Raw genomic sequence first — 22,238 nt, forward strand, 5'->3', positions numbered from 1 at the left:
GCAATTAATTAAAAACACAATTTCCTTCATCCTGTAGATTCTGCCTGAGAATGAGGGTGGGCAGTGAGCTGCATCTATCCGTAAGACGAGGGGTCACATTGTCGCCCCCCCCCCCCATTTCCATTCTTATCACACCCCACCGTTCTGCGACGTATAAATAAAAGATAAAAATAGCAGCTGCAATAAATGAGAAAAATCTAACAATGTAACATAGACGTCTCATCAGAAGAGCGGAGGTGTACGCAAGAATCCGGTGGGTAAGGCGCGCCGATATGTTTGCAGGTGCCAGATACAAAGTGGTCAATATCAGAAACCAACCTAATACCTGAAAAAAACCTTTAATATCTTCTGACCTTGCCTGGACTTTTAGGTTGCACTTTATTTCGGACCTTAAAGGGCTTATCTGACAACAAAATTGATGACCGTTCCTAGAGAATATCGGTTGGAGTTAGGGTTGAGGGATCGGGAAAGATCGGATACCGATCGGCGATTGAGCAAATTTCATGATCGGGATCGGTTGGAAAATGATCAGATTTTGAAATCTCAAGATCGGCTCAACCTTAAGGGTGAATTCACACTGCGTAAACGCTAGCTTATTCTGAACGTAAAACACGTTCAGAATAAGCGGCGTCAAAAGCAGCTTCATTCATTTCTATGGGAGCGGGGATACGAGCGCTCCCCATAGAAATGAATGGGCTGCTTCTTTCACTCCGTGCAGTCCCATTGAAGTGAATGGGGAGTGCCGGCGTGTACGCTCCGGCATGAGCAGAGCTTGCCGTATACGCCGGCACTCCCCATTCACTTCAATGGGACTGCACGGAGTGAAAGAAGCAGCCCATTCATTTCTATGGGGAGCGCTCGTATCCCCGCTCCCATAGAAATGAATGAAGCTGCTTTTGACGCCGCTTATTCTGAACGTGTTTTACGTTCAGAATAAGCTAGCGTTTACTCAGTGTGAATGCACCCTAAAAGTGACTTTTCTCATAGAGAAGCATTGACTAGGGTTGAGCGATCGGGATCAGGAAAGATCGCATCCTGATCGGCGAATGAGCAAATTTCAGCTGGAAAATGATCGGAAATCGGATTTTAAAATCGATCCTGAAATCTCAAGATCAGCTCAACCCCGGTTGGAATCCAACTCTAGACACCACTACCAGTTGGTTGAAGGGGTTGCACTTCCCGTACAGTATACAATGTACATCGCTGTCCCTGTGCCTGGTATTACAGCTTTGCTTCCCATCTTGAATCTATATCTGCTATTCAGTTCTATGTGTTCATATATGTCATCATCTCCGTCTTTTTTGCATCTTGCTTATCCGTTTGTTATGAAGTAGGGGACAGATGGAAGGAGGTGGATGTGTTACCAAAACAGTTTGACTTCGGGCCGCTCCTAAGGGCGTTATCTAAGTAGTCTCGTAATCTCCCCTCTATAGGGATCTGGACTTTGTAGACTACTAGATCGCTACCTCTTGGATTGGTCCTGATTTTGATTGTGGCTGTCCAATCAGGGCAAGAGATGCCGATGAAAGAACCAGGGGTCAGGCAGGAGAGTAGTCCAGGTACAGGCCATAGATCAGGGGATAGAGGTTGCTAAAGGTCAAGAACAGGCAGGCAACTAGGATGGGTGGTCAACAACATGGGTATTAGGTGGGGTATGGAACACCAGGACCGAGAGTGGTCTGGGTTCCACCCAAAGGTTAGGGAGGGAACAGTTTGTGCATGGTCAAGAACAGGCAGGTGATCAGGACAGGTGGCACAGGTGCAAGAAGCCAAGGTCAGGCACAGCAGTAAGAGACGAGGCCAGATAGCAAGCGAGAAGGTCAAGACATTGGTAACATCAATAAGGAGAACACCTTAGCTCAGGAAGATAGTAATGTAGGAATCTTTGTCAGGCGTGGGATTGAGAGTAAAGCGGGAATATAAAGAGATCATTGGGGTGTAGATGGCCTTTTAAGTGCGGCCTAGAAAGAGTAGGAGTAAGCAAGACGGACATGTCAGAGGCCTAATGTGCCCAGTAGGTAGCGCCGTGGTGGGGACCCCTAGGAAGACGTTGGCTGGTAACTGCCACCAGAGTTACAGGTACGACTGCAGGATCAGACTACGTAGGCCTGTTTGTAGTCTGTTATATGGAGACACACCGTTTTACATAAACTATAGGAGATTTAGAATTAATTAGTTAAATTAAGTTCCGTCATTGGTTTACCATGATACATTGATTATAGAGTAATGGATCAATGGATTATCAGACCATCAACGGCCGGCTTTACCGGAAATAAAATCCCATATTCCCAACGCCGCGGTACAATCCTATTTCATCTCTTACTATATCTGAATGTGAGAACATGAATGCACACGGCTCTCCGCGGCTTCCCTTTTAGTGCTTCTTGGTTTGACCTCTAGCCGGCCCGCGGCTACCCTCTCTATGGATCATCTTTACCTTAGAATCACACAGACAATTTGTAAGGAGACAGATGCAAGCGAGAGCGCGGTTTGTATAGCGGTGAGGTTAATACAATGCACATCAACACCACAGGATCCCCAGAGGTGATTTACCCGCACATCAGCCGGACAGTCGCCTCTCATCTGCTATTAATGTGACACATAATATATACTCTCACAAAGAGGCGGCAGAGCCCCCCGACATTATGATGATTATAGTCTGACAATGGTCCCAGGGGGTCCCCGGATACAGGATAAAGAGCTGACGGAGCACATCGGAGGCCCTGACGGAGATTTGTAAGCCTGTGCTTGGAAGCAAGACCGCGGCCTGAGATCTTCCTGCGGCAAAAGATGTTGAGATTTAATTGGAAGGAAGCTGCAGGGAGTACGGTAACAATGCATAAAGGGAGCGGCATGAACCGGCTGGAGGAATGAGATATGTCTTGCAATACACAGTAACTGGGTTTTGCTTCTTTTTATAGATGGCGCCAGGCGCTTAGGTTTGATGAAAAGAGATTATGTTCTTTGTAAGGATATATTAGTTTAAGGCACTCGATCACCTCTACTGAGCAAAGGCGTATTTTTAATTTATTAAAGGGGTTGTCTAAAAAAAGGAACAGCGCCACTCTTCTCTATAGGCTGTGCCTGGTATCGCAGCTCGGCTATATTCCCTAATTCATACAAGTGAAAAGTCACCCCAAACCACTGATGGTGGACGACAATGTGTATAGGGAACTCGTCAGGTGAATTAGGCCTTAACCAAATCTTTAAAAAGGATCTTTCATCACCAACACCTTTTTATGTCCACTTATAGTCTCCTCTACTGATTCCGGCACAGTTGGAATTTTTTCTCTAGCCCTTACCAATCCTGAGCAATCAGTGCTGTTATTTTCAACATCCAATAAGTTCTCTGTGAAGTGGGCGGACCTAAGTTGAAATAGGTAGTCTAGCACCTCCCACTTGACATTAGAGAGCGTAATTGTGCTGATGATTACTCAGGAACGGTGAGGGCTAGAGAAAAAATTCCAACTGCGCTGGAATCAGTGGAGCGGCGCCTATTGAAGCGTGCAAAGAGTTGGTGGTTGTGAAGGTCCTCTTTAAAATGTCACCTTCTATTGAAGAGTAAATTTAGCCATTGAGGAAGATTATGGGGATTTTCAACAACAGTAGGAACATAACATCTCATATAAAATTTCTGATATCCCATAGACTATGGTTTGGAACCAAAAACCCTAGGTACACACAGTACGTAGCTGAAGACCACATCGATGTTGGTGAGATATTACCCAACTTGAGGTTCCTTCAAAAGATGTCCAATATATCGTATATAAAGGAATTTGGGTTGTCTCTTCTCAAGAGATGGTCTTTTGCTAAGGTTCTTCTGTATAAGATAGTTGGCAGATTGCTTCCGGGAATTGCACTTTTGATCTTTTGCCGCTTGGTCCTCGGGAATTTGATTCAAGTAGAAGTCAGTATATATCAAGGGAAATATTGGTGTATCCAGTGTGTGTTTTATCTGTACCTGTTGTGCCGCTCTGTAAACCTTGGCGTAACATGCATCACACAGACAGCCTTGTGATATTGATGTATGGCCCCGGAGCTCTTCCCTCGTAAACAAAGTGTCCTTTTACTGTGCAAGGAGACAGTAACATTTAGCAAGACAAATGGAAGGTGGTGAGGAGAAGCTGCGCCACTGAGGGACCTTGTCTAATATATACTTCACCCGAGTCTGGAGATGGAATATGATGCTATGTTTCTACATCTTAAACAGCATGGAAGGTGCATGGGGTGCGGGGTTGGGGGTGTGTGATATGTGTCAGACATGGAATCTGTAGAGCATGTAGTGGAAATACGTATACACTTGTTGACACACACGCAGATGGAAATGTCGGATTGCTGAAAACCTCGTCCTGCAGGTTTCAATCTGTACAGGTGTGGTCTGATTAGATACTGGGTCTGGCCACAAGAGGGCGAAAAAGTGCTTCCTCTGCTGCCTTATAATACGGTTCTCAGAGGCTGCTTTTGGGTAGTGTACCTCTTAGTGATAGATCAATGACTGCTAGACATGACTCACAATGCAGTTGACAGACTGGGTTGAGGTATGGAGGTCTCATGGTGAGCACTTCAGGACACACCACCACAAGGAAGTCTCAAACTTGGAGCAATATAAGTCAGTGCCCAATATGTCTCTTATTAAAGGTATAAAAATAATTTTCTAATAGAGGAGGGTTCCCTCATTTAGGACCCTCTTAGATTAGAGAGTGACTGTGAAGAGCATCTATCACTCTGGAGGATCCAGCATGTCCATGTGTTCAATATTCAATAGGGAATCATGTAATACTTTAATTCCCCAGTGGGGGTGCTGTAAGGAAAGGAAACACTTACTGTCAGGTTTTACCATAGATTGGAGATGATTGCTGAGGATCTCCTATGGATTGTTTATGGCCAGGGGCCCTTCGAGCAGTTTATGTGTTTAGGAAGACCAATAAGACATAAAAGTAATACATACTCATTGTATAAAGAAATATATTAACATTTTATGGGCAGAGCTTAGTTGTCATGTGACTAATCTGGGATAGAAAATGGACCAAAATACAAGGGTGGAGACTGACATTTATTTTCGGGTGTGGGAGGTGTCAATCGGTACCTGATACAACATAGAAACCAAACTAGAATAGTGATTACAAGGAACATATTGGAGCACCAAATTTGACTATAGTTGCTCTTTCAAGAGGACCTTTCAGCACCCCCACCAACTTCAACTCTCTGGATCATTAAATAGGTGGCGCTTCACTGATTCCGGCACAGTTGGAATTTTTTCTCTAGCCCCTACCATTCCTGAGCAATCAGTGCAGGTAATTTAAGCACCCAATATGCTAATTAGACTCTCTACTATCAGGTGGGCGGTCACAGACTACCTGCTTCAACCAAGGACTGCCCACTTGACTCAGGACCTGAAAAGCACTGATTGCTCAGGAACGGTGGGGGCTAGAGAAAAAATTCCAACTGTGCCAAAATCAGTGGAGTGAAGACTATTGATTTAAATGTTAGTATTTTGGATTAATAAAAATATGATTTATTTTATATTTTACAACTCCTAGTCTTGCTGGGAGTTGTAGTGTTGCAGCACCAATGGTGTAGAGCTGGCCAGCAAAAGACAGAGCCCTTCCCCCGTCCTGCTTAGGATCTTTTCTGAGATTTATGACAATTTTTTCATTCATTTTTTTTTTCTTTTCCTTTTCTCTGAGCGAAACGCGTGACAAAACGCTGGAAGGGAACAGTTTAAAATAACACTTCTCACCATCATACACAAATGAGAATTGACTGGTAATTGTCATAGACGGAGCGCTGCGCCTCTCTCGGCTCTGTTACATGGTGATGGATGAGCCTCCTCGGCTGTAATAACTCGCACTTTTTATTCCCCCGTCTTTCTGCCGCTGTATTTTTAATCCTTCACTGCAATAATTTCAATCTTTTCTTCATATTAGTTTTATTATTTTATTTTTTTTTAGTATGGCAAGAAAAACTCAAACAAGGCAAGAAATTACCATCTAGTAGGAATCACATTATTTTTTAAAGGGGAAGTTCAATAAAATTTTAAGTACATGTACTATATCTGTTTTTGTTATAAGGGGTGGAGGCTGCGCTGCTATGCCGTTCCATCTCCCATTTCGGTCTGTGTTATTAGTCAGATTTTCCTAGGTAGAAGTGTACTGAGGAGGAGCAAGAGAGGTTAAATAGGATCCAACTTACATTTTACTATGTAATAATTTAAAGGGGAACTTTCACTACCTCCAATTACTCCAACTCTTTGCCCGAGTCGATAGGTGCGACTTCACTGATTCCAGCACAGTTGGAATTTTTTCTCTAGCCCCCACCATTCCTGAGCAATCAGTGCTTTTATTTTCAGCACCTAACAAACTAGTTAGGCTCCGCCCTGAGCTGGTTCAGATAGTCTGGGACCCACCCACCTGACACTAGAGAGTGTATTAGATGTGAAAACTACCTGCACTGATTGCTTAGGAACGGTAGGGGCTAGAGAAAAAATTCCAACTGTGCTGGAATCGGTGAAACGGCGCCTTATTTATTTTTTCAATTTAGATGTATTTATTGAGAGTTTTCATGTTGTGTTTTTTGTTAAAGGGTCACCAGCATGCCTCCAGCCCACCCTATATCCAACCTCAATCCCAGGTAAACACAATGCACTGATACAAAGCCTTAATGTCCTTGTATAGCAGAGTGTCCTGGTAACATGTAGGAGGGCAAAGGGGTTAGAGAAGCATAGTCCTCTAGGCCCATCTGTCTTAAAGGGTAGCCTACAGACCGGGAGAAACATTGTGCAAGCACAAGTGACTCTCACACCGCCCGGCCCGCACCAGTCGGGGCCCATTATAGGATTAGAGCAGCCTTTTAACTCTTTCTAAGCCAAGCTTAGAGGATATATTGCAACTGACCAACCTTCTAAGGCCCCGAGATCGCTCCCATCTTTCCTTACTGCCCATCCGGAGGCCTCATAATCTTAGTGGGGCAACCATATTACCTTGGGACAGTATCGCCATCTTGTATACTTGGTATATCTGGTCGTATATAGTAGATATAGTGAAATGTATCCGCATTTGCAGCTTCTCTGCCACTTTTATTCATGGTACACTCACTAAGCTCCTGTAAAGAGTTAACAAGAGCATTCAGCTCTGCTAGGTCTGTACATACAGTATATAGGTTGCGGGGGTGACCGATGCCCACTTCATTGGACAAATGATTCCAACTTTTCCTGGTTGGTCCATTGAGGATCCTGCTCAGTGTGTAGATGTCACTACAGATCTGCTTTGAAGCGTGCACAGACCTGACAGCCCCAGGTAAAACATATCCCCGCCGGCCATCTTTTATAATGGTACGATGATTCAGTGGCTGACTGTGCCAGAAACTACTCAGTGTTACCCACCGCTATTCCTGCCGACTCCCTCATATACGTGTATATGGAGAGAGGGGCTAAGCTGACACCTCGGCTCAGGGCCGTATTAATACATTGGTACTGAAGGTCACCCCACTACCACGTACATACCTCTAAACTTTCAGAGGACTCAAATATGGCAGAACATGGGCATGTCGTGGTCATTTTTATTTATTTTGTTGTTAAGCTATGCCGTAACTTCAACCATGTCCCCTTTGACCCCACTCATTCCTACCTGTGCCCCAACACAATAATAGTGCCCTTCAATTTATAACACACAGTATAATGTCCACACACGATACAACTGTATAATGTCCCCTCTGTGGCCCCCACATGATATAACTGTATAATGTCCCCTCTGTGACCCCCACACGATATAACTGTATAATGTCCCCTCTGTGACCCCCACACGATATAACTGTATAATGTCCCCTCTGTGACCCCCACACGATATAACTGTATAATGTCCCCTCTGTGACCCCCACATGATATAACTGTATAATGTCCCCTTTGTGGCCCCCACACAATATAACTGTATAATGTCCCCTTTGTGGCCCCCATATGATATAACTGTATAATGTCCCCTCTGTGACCCCACACAATATAACTGTATAATGTCCCCTCTGTGGCCCCCACATGATATACCTATATAATGTCTGGCTAGTGACATCACTGTATTTGGGCGGAGCCAACCAATCAAGCTATCCAATTGCCAAAACCTGTTAGGGTAACGAAAAATGTGTCCAACATCCATAGTGAGCGGCGTCAAATATTTATATCCCCCTATGCGTAATAAATTGGGTGTAATTTGCGTAATTTTCATCCTGACATTTATCAGTGCACAATACTACTGATAAATCTCCGCCATTGTGTCCGTCTATGTGTCGCTCGCACTGTCCTTTGTTGTCCCATACAGAGAGACGTTGTCAGGGAATAAAAGGTCGTCCATGTTTCATTTGCACATTAACAATTCCCTGTAATTTCCTTTCCCGTATCACAGCTTGACAGAAATGCATTAAAAGCTGCGCATCTGCTCCCAGTGATAAGATGGCGGGCCGAGCGGGACAGAGCTCTCGCTGCAGGGCGGACGCAGAAATTACTAGATAGTTCATTAACAGCTTCACAGATATCCACAGAGAGAGCAGAACTTTCCTGCCGTACTGCCGGAGCCGCGTATTATCTGCCTGATGTATGAGAGCAGGACGATAACCGAAGAAGTCATTCTGAAGTAAGGCGCCGTATCTCTGCTTATATACCGGTGAGGAATCAGCCCCTGAAGATCACAGCCTCAAGGAGGCAGCAGCGAGCAGGAGGCAAAGCCACTAGAGATGTATTCTATACACTAGAACGTATACCGTGCACTGCTACATGGCGGTATACTGAGATGACATTTCTGGGTCATTCCTAAACCTTTTTCTTCTTCACTTCTCTCCATTCTTATTTTTTATTTTCCTTCTATCTTATTTCCTTGCTTCCTCCTTCCTCTTCCTTCTTCACTTCATTCCTCCCTTCTCCTTTAATTCCTACTTTATGTTCCTTCATTCTTTCTTTGCTCATGCCCTCTCTCTCTCCGCACTCCTCCCCATTTCTCCTTCCTTCTTTCTTATACTTTATTCCCTGTCTCTTCCATTCTTTTTCCTTCCTTCTTCCCCTTTCTTCCCTAATGTTCATTCTTTCATTCCTTCTGCCCATCCCTTCCTTCATTTTCTTTCTTTCTGTCTGTCCTTCCTTCCCTCTCGTTTCTTCCCTCCCTTCTGTCTTCCCACGCTTTTCTTTTTTTATCTCTTTCTCTCTCCCTTCCTTTCTCGGTTCTTTTTGTCCCTTTCTTTCTTCTTCCCCCTTTCCTTCTACGTCCTTCTCCCTACTTTTATGTTTCCTTCCTTCCTTCCTTCCTTCCTTCCTTCCTTCCTTCCTTCCTTCCTTCCTTCCTTCCTTCCACCCTTCTTTCTTTCCTTCCTCTCTCCTCCTTCCTTCTTTCTCTCTCTTTCTTCCCTCATGTTCTTTCTTTCCTTGTTTCTCTCTCCCTTCCTTCCTTCCTTCCTTTCTCCTATTCCTGCTTCCTCTCTTTCTTCCTTTCCTTGTTTCTCTCTTCCTTCCTTTGTTTCCTCGTCCCTTTCTTCCTTCCTTTGTTTCCATTTCTCTTCCTTCTTTTTTCCCTTACTTTTTTCTCTTTCTCCCGACTGCTTGGACACTAAAACCTTTCTTCCCAACCACGGGAACCTTCAGTACCAAGTATGACATCTATAAGTAACCCCGCTCCGGCGCCCGTGGGGTTTATGTGAGATTGGCCACAATTTTTTTAACCTAACTTAAGGAATTCTCCTCTCCATTCCATCCCCGGCTTCATCTTCTCCACTTCGAGTAGCCCAGTCCTCCTGACTACAGAGCGCTGTGAGTCAGGGGCAGGTGAGACCATCTTCCTTGTCACCAGGCATGGAATCCCCCGCCAAGCTGTGAAGAAAGATCTAGAGGCCTGCAAGGCCAAGAGAAAAATGGACAACCAGCAAAAAAAATACTACATTTCCCCAAAACACACCGGGGTCGGTAGAAGGTGCGCGCCGCCCATGTGCACCCAAGTTTTACCACTTTGGCTCTTCTTCTCAAAACTTTCTTAAAGGTACGGTTCCCCCAAAATTGAAATGATGAATCTTCCTTGCCCCTTAGTCCATTGATCCTTCCCTACAACTTAAGGGCTTCCTATTTCTTCTTCTTCTCTCTTCCTTTCCACCTTCCTCCGCCTCCTTTGCTTCTTATCTTTCTTCCTTTACCCTTTCTCCATCCCTTCTTTTCATGTTCTTCTTTCTCTTTGTATGTTTCTTTCTATCTTATCCCTAGACCCCATTGTCCTTTTCCACGGGGTGAGTCCTCTTTTTGTGTATTATGGCAATGCCCAAGAGTCCTTGGCCAGTAGTATCCAGAGCTCCTTAATGGCCTATCCCAAAGATTTATAACTTGAACCCAAGGCAGACTCTACCACCAAGCACTGGGGACCTTTTGGGCATTCTCAGGTGCTGGGGGCCCAGGTGTAACTTCTTCATCACCTCCCCCATAGTAAAGCCCCTGGCATCCTCCATTGTATGTATTGTGTCCATCCTCTATTAGCATCTAATGACCATTATGGGGCCCATGTTCTTAATGCCTAGAGGTCCAAATCACACCGTTTACCCCCGATCTATCCAACATTTCGTGTATAACCCTCTACATGTGGCCATCCCTAGTATGTAGCATCATGGTCTGGACTCCACAAATAAAGGGGCCCCTAGATTTGCCCCATCACCCCCCCCCTCCCTCCCCCGCCATATACTGTAAACTCAAATATAAAATCCCGATATATAATTTCCCAATATTGTATATTCACATCTCACTTTCTACAAAAATAATAATCTTTTTTTTAATACAAAAAACCCTCCCCGTTTCATGTCCCATTAACACATTTTTATGAAAGAATCCATTTTTAGAGATCTCTCCTAGTAATAATCGCTGTTTAGCGAGCAGGAAAGTAGGGCAATTTTTCATTATTAATTATAATTTTATCTTGAAGTTTAATCCCCCGAAGTGCGTTTGTTACCGACTGACTGTCAGGAAGACGAAAATCCATTGGTGAGCACCAAATTAACCCCGGATGGGCCTCTGACAGCTGCGAATACGTTAACCTTGTCTTCAGTCGGGATGTAATCACCCGTTAATCCCACGTGGCGATTCCACCCTCAACACGACTCACCGTGAACCGGCCGGCCGCATCGCCGTGACGGTCTAGGGTGTCTCCTCCGCCCGTGGTATCGTAGGCCTCATTAGAGACTTGTTAAGCTTGGCGTGGGCTGATTTTCTGCTTGATTTTGGAGATGAAGAAGAAGGAGATTATAGTCGTGTTCGCCGTGGCTTTCTCAGGCGTGTACGAGGAAGATTAATTAGTTTGTCAAAAAAAAAAAATTCAGACAGCAGATGTTATGGGGGTACGGCGCCGCTCAGGTACTGAAATATGTAGACGGAGAAGGAGGCTCCGCTCGGGAAATTGCCTACAACTTTATGGAGGCCGAATCTATAGACAGATCCGCAGATGTGAACGGAAAAAAAAAAAATTCCAAAAATTTTAGTTTAAATTTTAGAATTAAAAATATTCTTATAATCTGCCATTGACTGGACGGGATGAATCATGTCCATCACTTTATCAATCTATTTTTGCCCGTTGTTCCAAATTTTGGGTCCTCCAAGAGCGCAGATGTGAACGTAGCGTAATCTGATATTACCGGACACGATTGATGCTGGATTATCAACCGGTCTGGATTATTGGACAGTCAAAAAGTTTACAAAAAGAGCTAAAAAAAATTCCGTAAATGGGCAATGGAACAAAACTAGCACAAAGGAAGGTAAAAAAGATTCCATTCCTAATTTGTTAGGTACTGTCTTATGGCGCGGAGGTCACGAGACCGATCACGACATGGCCTCAATAAAAGCTGAAACCTGATTGGTTGCTGTGGGCCGCATCTCCATGGACCAGATTTATGAAACTGTCTAAAAGAAAATCTGTCTTTGTCTCATAGCAGCCAATCACAAGGCAGCTTTCATTTTTCAAGATGGACGTGATCGGGGTGAGACAACATGTTCTGGTCAAGGTGCTCACGTCAAAGTGCAACCACTCCTAACAACCATCAACCATGTCCTATCCTTACATTTTGGCAGCATTGACATTACCCTTTACTTCTCTACCCGGCCCAGACCGTCGTGATCACTTCTTCACACCATGTACGTGCTCACAAGCTTCCCATTATTCCCGTACCCTGTCGGTGCCCCCTTCTGTGCCACAGTCGCCCCCCCATAGAATCTCTCCCTGACTATATCCTGCTAACCAACTACTGTTTTGGGCCATGTAAAGGTTAATGTTCTCCTTTCTGACAGTGGAAGGCTGTGTATCATAAATCTTCTCACTCCAGTGCACCAGAGGGCTGGGGGGATAAATTTACGATGCACTGACTACTGACCATCAAAGGGTATCAGGAAAGGAGTTCAAAGAAGTTTATCCAACCCTAGTGTGGTGACAGTGACCTGTGGGTCCTCTTGACTTTTGGGCCACTTTGATTTCTATTAACATGCCATTGCTACAGAAGCTACCTGCTGGGAGTTGTACTGTTTTGGGCCATGTAAGGGTTAATGTTCCCCTTTCTGACAGTGGAAGGCTATGTTCCATAAATCTACTCACGCCAGGGCACCAGAGGGCGGGGCGGATACATTTACGACACACCAACTACTGGCCATCAAAGGGTATCGGGAAAGGAGTTCAAAGAAGTTCATCCAGCCCTAGTGTGGTGACAGTGACCGGTGGGTCCTCTTGACTTTTGGGCCCGGTCACGCCTGTGACCACTTTGATCTCTATAATCACGCCATCGCTGGGAGTTGTAGCGTCCCAGTTAAAGCTCCAGTATAAATCTGAATAGTTTCTTGGAAACTTCGTCACCACCATTTTCCATAATTCCTCCGATAATCTTCTCATAAATACCGGCGTAGACAATGTTTTATTACATTCTGGAGCCAGGAGGGCGGCGTACGACTTTTTAATCAATAGCCATAAAAGTAGAAAGCCCCTCCATAGAAATGTAGGGAAAAACTAGGCAATAAGAGACGCCGGGGAGATAAAAGATGGTGGTCTTAATGCGTAGATAAAACCCTGTCTGTAGACTGCCCTGCTCCCTCCATACTGAGTAATGCATGGATGTCACCCGGCTCAGGGACACCGGCAAGGTCATCCATTAGAGACGGATATATCGGGGGATCACTTAATGGCATGTTGCGGAGGGGGCTGGTCGATGAGGTCATCCTCCATGGCTCTGTATCCAGGGAAGTCACATTTCCTCAGCTCGGAGGAGACAAAACCGCTTTAATTAAGTGGAGTAAACTCCTCCTGTGTGGGAAGCGATTTCACAGGACGCTGGCGCCCTGCCATTACCCTGAAAAGACACAAAAACCCGCTCCCCGGCCAAGTCCTCCAAGCAAATCTCCATCTTCACATCACTGGCCGGCAAGGTGCCTGGCAAATATTAGGCCGGGAGTGAAGCTAAATTGTAAACATGACCTGTAGGCGGGTGCGGCGGGCACGCTGCCCCTTGTCCTAGAGTAATGGGATCAGTCCTGGGAGAGCTGTAATTCTGATGTTCTCCGTGATAGGGAGATGTTATTATACAGATCAGCATTGATTTTCTCATCCTTCCCTCCTGAACGGCTCTATAATGGGATTGTGTTTAATCCTCAGGGATGAAGAGACGGCTCCTGACTCAGCAGCCCAAGGAGGCGCCAATGCAAGATTTCATAGCCCCCCTCCGGGCAATGGACCGTGGTGAGGAGCGGAGGGGGCTAGAAGATGCAGCAGACACATCAGGTAGGACACAGAGGACAAGAGATGGGTCACATGGACGGTGTGGAGGAGATACCATACATATGAAAGCAAAATCTAATATGGATCCACCATTGATGTTTTTATAAAGTCGAGGAAAATTTCCACTCAAAAAATTCACTCAGGTGCTTTATTACTATGGCACTCGATCTGAACACCACGGGGCGGATTTTTTAAGATGGGTGTATAGATAGGGGTGAGCAACCAGTTTGTGATGAGCCAGGTTCGGTACAAATTTTCCAAAAATTTAGAGAAATGCTAAATTTTTGGGTTGGGCACTCCCGAACCACTATTACACCTGAGGTCTCTTCAGAGGCCCAGAGGAGATGTGGAAACATAATGGCCTCTCCATTCCTGAGCTCTGTCACGGAGTCTCATGCAGGTCCCCGTCCTCTCCGGGCCTCCTGAATGACGTCAGGGACCACTAACCCCTGTGATTGGGCCTAAGCGGTCACATGAGGTCTGATCACAAGCCTCAATGGTCTCCCAGGGCCGCTGATGTCATTCAAGAGGCCAGAAGAGGCCCAAAGAGGACAGGGACCTACACTGGAGACCACAATGGAGTCCAGGAGAGGTATGACTGTTTGTTAGTTTTATGCCCCTCCCCTGTTCTTCGCTTATTATAGTCTGGGGTCTGAAGAGAAGTCAGTATATAATGGGTGGTAATCCTAAAAGGAAGCTGCGCTGCAGTACCAGCCTCCGGCCACTAGACAGAGTCTGGTGCCAACAACTTCCTGGAGTGTGCGCTGACCCTTTAAGAGAGATAGAGGCGGTGCAAATATCCCGCGAGTGCCGCGAGCAGCAGCAGAGGAGGATGTCGGATGGGAATGGATATATGGGAGCAGAGACGCGAGTCGGGGGCGCTAATATGAGGAACAGGGCGCTGGCAGCGTTGCATGCACTTTCCCAAATATTAACAGAACTCCAGAAAACACTACAAAGGTTTTATACCTAGTGCTGGGCCTGAAAAAAAAACCCTGTGTTGTGTTGTCAGGCTCCGCACCAGACAGAACGCAGTGCACCACTTTTGTGCTGCACGGTCCTGTCTGTATCCCGCACCGTCGTTGCACCACTTACCATGTTTTATTCATGTGTACGCGGTATGTATTATAGCCCAGACTTTTTCTGGCGGTTCCTGTATTATTTTGCAGTGCGGCGTTCCACACTGATGGTTTTTTAATGGAGTGTTTGTGTGGGGTATTGATTTTTCCGTCGCTCTCGTGGGGATTGTTTCATACAACGTGTTTGTGCCGCTTGTTCCACATTAGATTTCAGAATTCTTGGCTGTAATTATTACGCCTCTGAAATCCTCCGTTCCCAGTAATAGAAATGACTTGTGTACGGTCAAAACCTATCGTGGCGGTTGTAAACCGCTACAGCGTTGCGAACACCGTGTTATTGTCATATGGACCATTGATCCCTATGACAGATGATCCGGCCTGAACACACTGACTCTGGCTATATACTATCCCACTAGAATAGCGGCGTATACACCGATCAGCTGATAGGTGAAGTTAATAACGCCTGTCGGGGGTGGGATATACCCGTTTCCCCAAAAATAAGACAGTGTCATATTAAATTCTCTTCTGAAATATATGACCTGTCTTATTTTCGGGGGATGTCTTATGCAGCGGCTGGAGCGGGGGACAATCGGCAGTCCTGCCGTCGTAGGTTGTAGGTGGTCCAGGAGGTGAAGGGGGGGTGTCTTATTTTTGGGGAAACAGGGTATCAGGTAGCAAGTGAACAGTCGGTTCATAAAGCGAACCATTCGCCATCTCCTCCAGACCCAAACCCCAGGGGGGCCCACAGGTCACCCCACCACACTAGGGCTGGATAAACCTCTTTGATCTCCTTTCTGATCCCCTTTGTAAATGTATTCCCCCTGCCTACTGGTGCGCTGGAGTGAGAAGGAGAAGGATACACAGCCTACCACTGTCAGAAAGGAGAGAATTAGCCCTATCATGGTAAAAATAGCAGTTTGTCAGCAGCATATAGTCAAGGAGGGGTTCTAAGGTGACCCAATGACGATATGGGGGCAACAATAGGGGATGGGAATGATGGGAAGCTTGTGTGAACAGAAATGTTGTGAAGAAGTCATCATGGCGGTCTGGGCTGGATAGAGAAGGAAAGGGAAATGTAAAAGTCAAATACAATCCCCATCCTACAACTTGAGGCACATGTTTGCATCCAACCCGGTTCTCAAAGAGTCCTTCACGAAGCTTCTCCCCCCCCCCCATAACAGGCGCCCTGGTTTTTAGGACAGCGTTGCTTTCAGCTTGTTCTCCAAGGTGATCTTGCCATAGTCTCCAGCTGTGTATAATGCCGGCCTGTAGCCTATTATATCAGACGCCGAACGTCTTTGTCATGTCCTCTTATTATTTCCTAACCCTTCTCTCCCTCCCGCCTTCCAAGCCCGGGAAACAATAGGAGCCTCAGTTTTCTTCACATGCCACAGCTAAACCGTTGGTTACAGACAAGAGGCCCGGTGGGTGGGTGGGTGGGCGGTGAGGGTGGGTGTTCTGCCCGCTTGTGCCGTGGTAGAGAATGTCATCATATCTCACTTTCCCCTCTTTGTTTTCGGCAGGGATGGAGTCTCGTCTTCGACAGCGTCAGTCTCCCAGCTCCTAGGAGGATACAGACCCCCGTACCATGGACTCTCTATGGCTGTATATAGTCAATCCTCACGATTTTGGCCTAGCTGGGAAATTCTGTCGATAGAAAACTGTGAACTCTTAAGGGCTGGAATTATTCTTCTGCAATTCACTTGTGTTCGGTTTATTAGATTTATTTTTTTTTGTATATGTCTTGGGTCTGATTTTTCTGGAGACAGCACCACCCTTGTTCATAGGCTATGCCCGGTATTGCAATATTGGAAACTAAGCTGTAATACCAGGCACAGACTATGGACAAGAGTGGCGCTGTTTCTTGAAAAAGAAATTTAGATATTTTCTAATGCTAGACCAATATAGGGTAAGGAAGTATTATGTGACACACAAGACAATGATGTAGGGGTGACACAATCATGATCACAAATGGTATGGATGAGCGAAACCGGTTCGTAACGAGCTGGGCTTGTCCTGACTTTTCAAAAAATTTCTAAAATTTTTGACTTTCGCTGCCTACAAATCCCTATTATTCTCCAGGGTTTTCTTCAGACCCGGGCGTCTCCTAAGCCAAGGCCACGGGTGGTGCGGTAAAATATAAAATTCTCAACTTACCTCTCCTGGGCCCCCGCTCTGCATCCCATTTGGATTCCTTGGCATCTTAGGTCTTGGCGTTCTCGGTGCCTCCGCTACTAGGAGATCACCATATTTGTCATATGCAAATGAGCAACAAGGGCGTGTCCTCTTTGGAGCAATGGCAACGCCCTCGTTGCCCCAACAAGCTAGTTTGGATTGGTCAAAAATGGCCAAATCTCTGCAACAGAGACACCGATTCGCGAGGGGAAAATGCCATTTGATTCAGGTGACCCCAACCTATCTGATATATTGGGTTCTGGTGACACTCCCTTTAAGTCAAAGCTGATCAATAACTAAAGACTGGACAACCCCTTTAACAAGCTGATATAATCAATTGATAAAAGGAGAAGATTGAGGATTTTTTTGGAATTTTTTGAAGGCCATCATATGTATCGATTATAATATAATTAACCCCGCCTTGTCCACATTTCCTCGATTAAACGCGACCTATTTTCATGAACGTGTTTCTGATCCACATTGCGTTCGGCACCGCGTATCGCTCGGTGTCTCCGAAGCTATTAGCACTTTATTACACTTTAGCGCTTGTGTTTCCTGGGGAGAAAGGTGTTAATATAGATATATAAATAATGTGACACATCGCCTATTCTACATAATATCGCACCTCCGATGTGTCTGCTGTGTGACGCCGGCAGATGGCTGGTGTCAGGCAGGACTACGGGGACGGATCGCAGTTTTCTGATCGTGTCCTCGGTTGGAACTAGAATCAAATACATTGGTGTAAAACTTCAATAGTCTACACTTGTTAGTGAGCGGATTCGGGGGATTTCAGATGTAGGAGATTCCTGTAAAGATTCAGTCATCAAAAAGGAGGAAAAAATTGACGTCGTTGCAACCTTAAAGGGGATGTCTAGTTTAGAAAAACTGATATAGAGGATCTTCATCTCTTGTATAGACTAGACAGCCGTTATAAGAGCGTCCCTCTGTCTCTGGAGGACCTGTCCTGCCCTGCAGCCCATTGACTTCAATGGACAGGATGTAATGCCTAATTTCACCTGTGGTAGTGCTGTAGAGAAACTGAACGCTTACTGCCAGCTTTCCCTGCAGATTATATCCCAGCACTTTGTAATCAGTTTAGGACTCTTCTAAGAAGTAGGGATTATATGGAAGCAAAGATCCCCCAGCTTTTTTTGGGTTGCAGTTTTTCTACGAGTCAAAGTCTGGAGTGGATTGACTAGAAGGTAGAAGTATAAAAACTTCCTATATATTTCCTATTCCTTTTGTAGCCATTCTTGGCTTTGGCTCAAAAACATACAGCTAAATCTGCAACCAAAATAATGTGGGGCCTCAGCCTTAAAGAGAACCGTTCTCCACCTCCACTGACTCCCACTCTTGCATCTTTCAATAGACTCCTCTCCACTGATTCCGGCACAGTTGGATTTTTTTCTCTAGCCCCCACCGTTCCTGAGCTATCATTGCGGTTAGTTTCAGCACCCAATATGTTAATTCAGCTCTCTACTATAAGGTGGGTGGTTCCAGACTACCACCTCCAGCTAAGGACCGCCCACCTGATTGTAAAGAGCTTAACTAACATATCGGGTGCTGCAATAACAGAACTGATTGCTCAGGAATTGTGGGGGCTAGAGAAAAAATTCCAACTGTGTTGGAATCAGTGGAGCGGATCCTATTGAAGGATACAAAGAGTTGGAGTTTATTGAGGTGGTGAAAGGTCCTCCTTAAAGACGATGGTGCTGATATTTCATGGCTTGTGCGCCAACAAATTAATGTATAAGGCTTGAAGAAAATCAAAATTATTTTGGGTAAGTCCTATTTTTGCAACTTTTTTAGATTCTGCATCCCAAACTCAACTTTCTTCAAAGGGGTCACAGTGGTTGCAGGATTATCGGCCCTATTATCAATTTCACCAATTTTCTGGTGAAAGAGATGCCAGAAATCGGAGCCAACAAGAAGCTGAATTTAAGCACACAGGTCCCACAGTGAGCGCACCTCCTCATAAATTAGGTGCAAACTGTTGCGGGGAGGCGTTATCAAGATCGGCTTGGAAAACTTTGATCTTGATAAATCAGCCCCAGTATGTCCCATACGTTTTTGAGACCGCAATCTAAGAGGAATATCAGAGGGGTCACTTGATCAAGGCCAAACAAGGTTGGTGGAGACCCAAGACTTAAAAATTTAGTGGAGGCCACACCCAAAGTAGTAACCATATTTGATAGGGCACCATTAAGGCAAAAGGAGTTTCAACTATCCTTGCTTCTGGTAGAGTCTTAGAAGCACTTGAGAAAATTGAGCAGTGAAGGCCCCCAAGGTGGTGGAGGCCCATTGGCAATTGACCCTTTTGCCTACCCTAATAGTGAGCCTTAACCCGATTCCGATACTTAAGGTGTCTGCTACATCCAGATACATCATTATGCTAAGATAGTATCCCTTTAAGATGTATCTATTGTTTGCGTAGTTGGTGGCGGCCATTTTTGGGGCCGTGGACCTAAATTTCCATCTGAGCCCAGTGATGTCATTGACTCACTAGTTTCACAATATATTTTTTGATGAATTCTGCACTAATTTTAGGCCTTATTTGCACTAAAAGTAAAGTTCCGGCAGCGGCCAATCAGATTACCGTTTTATTTTTCGAACAATCTGATTGGTTGCTGTAGGTATCTCATTCAAGTTATGTCACCCCCTCCCTATATCCTACTTCTCAATACCTCCACCACTTTTCTGCTATAGACTATGCATTGCTAAGCCTTCGAGCAGTACATGGCTTCGGACTGCCACTGTATACAAGTGCTCCCCCTACTGGATGGGGTAGACTGATGGGTGACTCATGACTATACCAGTCAGAAGATAATCTGCACTGAGGTCTTCATGAAGACCTTGGAAACAGTGACGTCGAGGGGACTTTTACGGTAACGTTGTCTCCATCTGTACGACTGCTTGAAATTTGAAATTTAATTTGAAATTGCAGTAATAAAATAGAAATCGAATATTGAGGATTTTTTTTGTCTTTTTTGGGTGGAGTTGGGCGAGAGAAGACCTCATGTATCAGATATTTTCTGTATTTTATTTGTCGAAGGAAAGTGACTTAGCAGGAAGGGGTGTGGTTTAGCGGTAAGGGGTGTGGCTTAGCAGTGAGGGTTGTGGTTTGATACAAAGGGATGTGGCTTAGCAGTAAGGGGTGTGGCTTAGTAGTGAGGGTTGTGGTTTGTTATAAAGGGTGTGGTTTAGCGGTAAGGGGTGTGGCTTAGCAGTGAGGGCTGTGGTTTGTTACAAAGGGGTGTGGTTTAGCGGTAAGGGGTGTGGCTTGGCAGTGAGGGTTGTGGTTTGTTACAAAGGGGTGTGGTTTAGGAGAAGGGCGTGGCTTAAATACAACAAAACTTTAGCCCAACAAAATTAGTCTAAAGTAAACAAACCAAGTGGAGATGAGTGAACCGGATAGGATCAAAACAAATTTGACCCAAATTTTCTAAAAGTTTCGTGTTCATCCGAAAGTGAAATTCTTATAGTCTGGGGTGTCTTCGGGCCTGTTCGCGGTGTCCCTCGCGCTCTCTCTCCCAGCCTCCTGGGTGACACCATGCATCCCAAGTCACATGGAGCATCATGAATATAGCGATGGATTCAGGGTGAAATTTGGCCCTAAATTTGACTCCTGAAAATCAGCACCGAATTCCTATGTGTGAACATACCCTGATAAGTCTCATTGCTGTTTTGCTTTCCTGTTGGTTGTACGTTGTTGTTGGTGAGTTTAATTGATTTTTCCCACATTTTCCCCATCATGCCCCCCCCCCCACTGCGGATCCTCTGTCGAAGTGTAATCAAAGAGATTTCATCAGGCGGCTGAAAGACGTCAGCGGCGTCTCCGTGATTAAAAAAAAAAGAAGAAATCAGCACTTTCAAATTAAAGCGTCTTTCTTGTTTCTTGTAGCAGACAACTGTGTCTTTGTTGTGTCTCCTGATGAGAGCCGCCACAGGGCAGCCGTGCTCCGCGCTCCCATAGAAGTCAACATGAATGAGCTGCACCTCCGGATTACACAGACCTAGTCTGCACTGTCATATTCTGGAGCAACCTGCTGTTATTCCAGCACTCTCGAGGTATCAGGTGCCTCAGTAATCTAACTAAATGCAGGAATCTGAGAGCGGCTACCAAGAGTGTCTCCCTCTCTGGAGGACCTGTCCAGTCCTGCAGGAAACCAAAAGTCAATAGAATGTTCATGGGTGTAATACTTCATTTCTCCTGTGGGAGTGCTGTAGGGAAGTTATATACTTACTGTCAGAGAGAACTGATCACAAATTATCGTACCTGTATGTCCTTACAGAGTTTATAGGGTTGTCCGGGAATTGGAGCAAACCATATAAAACGAAAATGTGTCCGGTCATCTACCAGGACCAGTCATTTAAGTGATTAAAGGGATTGTCCATATTCCGCAAAAAAAATTTGCCGAAATGCAATGCACTGACAAATGAAAGCATAAAAAAAAAAAAAAAAAATCACCATATCGATTTAGGGGTTGCCTTCACCCATATACAGAACACCTCAAACAAGTGTCAGCATCCATCACTTCCCAAGATGGCGGTTGTACAGGAGCTGAAAGCGCTCAGCACAGAGTGAAGATGCGCTTGCACAATAGAGGACACAGTCGCCATCTTGGAGGTACCCAGGTGCATTGGGGGAGGGGGCCTGTCTATGTTGGCTAAGATAAACCCTGAAGCAATGTCTAAGCCTCAGGTAGGTTTTCAGCTCTTGAATACTCCGGCACATGAAGAAGAATGTAATAAAAAACCAAGCGAAACGCTGAAAGTTCACGATATTAAATCAATAGAAATTAAAGGTAAAGACGATGGCTTGGAAATTAATAAAAGAGAATTCCCCAAAGTCGTCTGTTCATTTCTGCTCCTCGTCATCCTGAATCTGAGTGTTATCAAGTAAATATATTTCACTTGGGAGAAGAGGTGAGACTGTCAGAAGACTCAAATTGCTTTTTATATTGGCTTAGGAAGGCCACAGCTTTATTATCTGTCAATTTATGGCGCCCGTCCAATTCTGACCTTGTCTTACAATTTACATATAGAATGTATATACATTACTTTATACTGCAGAGCTGCGCTCACTATTCTGCTGGTGCAGTCACTGTGTACATACATTACATTACTTATCCTGTATTATACTCCAGAGCTGCGCTCACTATTCTGCCGGTACAGTCACTGTGTACATACATTACATTACTTATCCTGTATTATACTCCAGAGCTGC

At 45.1% G+C, this 22,238-nt stretch overlaps 1 protein-coding gene across 1 annotated transcript in view; it reads left to right on the plus strand.

Annotated features, from left to right (window-relative positions):
• Nucleotides 1–19,948, plus strand: part of TRIM44 (tripartite motif containing 44) — a 49,350-nt gene extending 29,402 nt beyond the window's left edge. Inside the window, exons 5-6 of the mRNA XM_075281073.1 lie at nt 13,635–13,760; nt 16,360–19,948. Coding sequence (XP_075137174.1) covers nt 13,635–13,722 — 88 coding nt within the window. The 3' untranslated portion in view covers nt 13,723–13,760; nt 16,360–19,948. The remainder of the gene's footprint in view (nt 1–13,634; nt 13,761–16,359) is intronic.
• The last annotated feature ends 2,290 nt before the right edge of the window (nt 19,949–22,238 follow it).

The sequence above is a fragment of the Leptodactylus fuscus genome, chromosome 7, assembly GCF_031893055.1.
Source record: "Leptodactylus fuscus isolate aLepFus1 chromosome 7, aLepFus1.hap2, whole genome shotgun sequence".
Taxonomy (NCBI): domain Eukaryota; kingdom Metazoa; phylum Chordata; class Amphibia; order Anura; family Leptodactylidae; genus Leptodactylus; species Leptodactylus fuscus.